This window comes from Cryptomeria japonica, unplaced genomic scaffold (genome assembly GCF_030272615.1).
Source record: "Cryptomeria japonica unplaced genomic scaffold, Sugi_1.0 HiC_scaffold_1573, whole genome shotgun sequence".
NCBI lineage: Eukaryota > Viridiplantae > Streptophyta > Pinopsida > Cupressales > Cupressaceae > Cryptomeria > Cryptomeria japonica.
In genome coordinates this window covers 1-3,637 of record NW_026729939.1, presented here as the reverse complement: position 1 = coordinate 3,637, position 3,637 = coordinate 1, and the positions used below count along the sequence as shown (strand labels likewise).

The following is a 3,637-nucleotide window of genomic DNA, read 5'->3' as shown; positions in this document are numbered from 1 at the left end:
TAATTCAATGGTGATGTGCCAATGAGATAGGTAAAACCTTAGTATAAGTATTAATTATTATATTAATCTTTGTTATCTATGTATTAATAAGAACTATCTTGTGGAGAGACACTTAAGCAGATACAAAAAGTATGAGCTTCAAAATATTAAATGTAGATTTTGTTTAGAGGGGCTCATGAGGAAATTTATAAATCATTAATTAATATGTACACATGTAGATGCCATTGCAATACATAATGAGTCCATTCAAGTGGAGTAAGGTTATTGGAGTTAATCAATGTGACTCAACAATGAAGCATAAGAAATGTAATTAGATATATGAGGGGTTGAGGCCCTTTGCACAAATGCATTCAATTTTCCCAAGCTAGTGATAATAGTTAGAGAAATGAAGACATTATTGTATAATGCTATTTTAAAAAGCACTTAAGACCATATTCAACTTCCACCATTTGGTTGATACAAATCACATGATAACAAATGGTTAGAGCCAATGTAATGATTGAAAGGTAATAGCATGGTTAAGAACAACTTAGTGATTATTTATGTATATGTGTTGAGCGGAGTAAAATAAGCCAAAATAACCTAGTAAATGAAGAACCTAGTGTAAAAGCTATATGTTGTAAAGAAAGAGACACAAGCATAAAAGGTGATGAGTAGTATTAAATAATAAATAAATAAGTAAAAATAAATATATTCAAGAAGACAAGACACTCTTTTTAACAAAATATAAGGTTTTAGCATGGTTTATGTAGGGAAATTATCATTTCAATATATAACAAAAAAATAATGTTCGAAAAGAATTGTAGATTTATTTCAATTGTAGATAATAGAGAAAAATCATTTTTTTGACTTATTTGTTAAACTACCATAGACTCCACTCTCGTGAATAACTTGTCTTTTAGTTCACATAGATCCCATATAATAAAATGTGTCTAACATCAAAGTTGGTAGTGTGATGCATTATAGAAGTCAAACACTTTGTTAGATGTATGTTCAATTTTGAATGGTAAAAACATTAAATATAAGGTGTTAGATGAATTCCAATATAAATAATTATAATGTTCAAAATAAATTTTAACATAGAAACTAAATTTCATATAAATTCTATGGTGTATCAATAAAGTAAATAGAATACTATAATATCCTTATTAGAAAACATGTGCACCATATGTTTAAGATAATGTCATCAAATATTAAGTGACATAATTATTAGAATGTCATACTATACTATTTTTAATGTGATCCTAACAATGAAAATAAAAGGCTCGATAAATTGCAATTCACAAAATTACAATTTTCAAAAGAAATATTAACATAACAAGTAAATATTATATAATGTTTTTGGTAAATAGAAAAGGTAAATAAAATACAATAGTATCCTTACTAGAAAATATATGCATCATATGCTGAAGATATTGTGATAAAATATTAAGGGTCATAATTATAACTTTGAAACAATACAAAGTAAGTTAAAAATAAACATCTTGGGAAATACTTTCATATGGAGGTTGCAGTGATGTTCTAAACTTACATTGGTGTGGATGCTAAATTATGCATGCCATTGATAATTTTTTTGTCATATGCTTATATTATGGAGAAATTCATAAGAAAATGATGTGAATTTTTTGCAATGTTCTTATTATTACACTTAGTTCAATATGAAATTTCCATTTCCATTTCTCTACAAGTCCATCAATTTTTTATTTTCTTGGACTACAAATTTCATCAATGTTTGCATCTCACAACACAAACAACCTTGCAGCTCAACTCAAAATAGACAGAGGCTTCTACCTATTCCTCTTGCATAATTGAACGAGCAACACAATCACATTTAGACTATGCTTAGACCTCCCCAAGACATAATGTCAATCTCAAGCAATTTTGAGTTAGATTAGGCCTCCTCAAGGCATATTCCCACTCTCAAGCACCTTTAGGTTAGATTTTACACCTCCCCAAGGAATATTCTCACTTTAAACACATTTAGGCATGAATCAAGACACACAATGACATGTCATTACATGAACATTATAAGGTATCATTGCACACTTAAAAAAGGAGCACAAAAAAATTGCTTACATATGTGATAAATAACAACAGTGAATGATGATCATTATTTAAATGTGAAAAAAATGATATGAAAAGTAATATACAGATGCTAAGGATCTCATAAGATTCTATACACAAAATTACAAAATTACAAGTATAACTTATTATATAGCCCTTTCATTTCAGAAAGGATTCCTATATCTATAACATAATTATAAAAATGATCTGAAAATAACATTCAGAAACTTATAATGAACAACGGTTAGACAACTTCTAGAAAGGGTTTCCATGGCTTCTTACTTGCCAAATAGAATTTCCTACCACACCTTAAATTACCTGCTATATATATTTATATATATAGAATTGAAATTATATGAATGCATTCAAGTTGCCTCATTGAAACCACGTATCGAGAATCATCGACTGACAGAGACTTTTTTTTTTTTGAAATGTTGACAACATAATACTATCATAAATTAGACTAAACCAAATGCAAAATTTATAGTTATGCTTGACAGAAATACTCTTTTCCTGAATTCCATACATGATAATCCTATCGTCCCTGATTTTAGGGTTTGTATTCTTACTGAAATTCCCACGCTGAAAACTATTTGCATGTTAAAACCACAAATAATACTTAAAACACTAAAAGACTAGAGATAAACATCCAAAAGCAGTTGAAATATATTTAGTGGCCAAATATCATGTTCCATATGATATGTTGAGATAATAAAAATACTAAACAAATTTTAGTAGAGAGGGACAGAGTAAATAAGCTTCAGTTCATAAGAGCTTGTGCGCTACAACAAAGAGAAAGGGATATTATATCCAAAGTACCTATATAATCTTCCGTATACTTTATTGAAAAGGCTTTTTAAGAAAACCCTCTGAAAGCCTTACTTTCTTGCCTGCTTAAACCCTTCGACAAGCATCTCCTTCACATATGACTTCTGCCGCCTTTTTCTCATTTTCATCAGAGTGCTTATCCTTCAAAGCACAATCTGGATGAAGGTCAAAATCACAATTTTGGCAGTAGAAAGACCAAGTATACCCAGCATCCCGACACCCATTACACATGTATGGCTTCCTCCGAGTCAATTGCAGAGAATGTTCGTGCAGCTCATGCTTTGTTTCTTTTGGATATTTCTTTGCTGCTGCTTCTATATCTTTCTGCAGCTCTGCAACGCAAGCATCAGTAAAGGGATAAGCCTTGGCCCCATGGACAGAAACAATCGTTCTGCCATCTTTTGTCACAGTTTCTCCATCAGGGCCAACTATGATAAAAGATGGAATTCCTCTGATTTGAAAGTACTGGCTTAGATCTTTCTTGACTTTGTCTCCAAATGGAAGAGCTAACCATGGCATGCTTGCATAGTATTCTTCAAAACCTTGTTGGTTTCTGTCACTAGAGAGGAAAACAATCTCAAAGGATTCCCCATTTTGCTTGAGCTCATTGTATACTTGTATAAGCTTTGGAGTGAATTCTCGGCATGGTGGGCACCAATGAGCAGAAAAATATAAACCAACCGTCTTGCCTGTGAGCTCAGATACTGGAACCTGCAGCAGAATCAAGTCAAGAATGATCATCTCA

The 3,637-nt window shown here is 31.1% G+C and overlaps 1 protein-coding gene across 1 annotated transcript; it reads right to left on the bottom strand.

The window, feature by feature from the left end:
- Positions 1 to 2,958: 2,958 nt before the first annotated feature.
- Positions 2,959 to 3,581, bottom strand: LOC131873357 (probable nucleoredoxin 1-1; the record flags this gene model as incomplete). The annotated part of the gene is made up of 1 exon (XM_059216310.1): positions 2,959 to 3,581. A coding segment is annotated over one exon (623 nt), but the record flags the coding sequence as incomplete, so codon positions are not given.
- Positions 3,582 to 3,637: the final 56 nt, after the last annotated feature.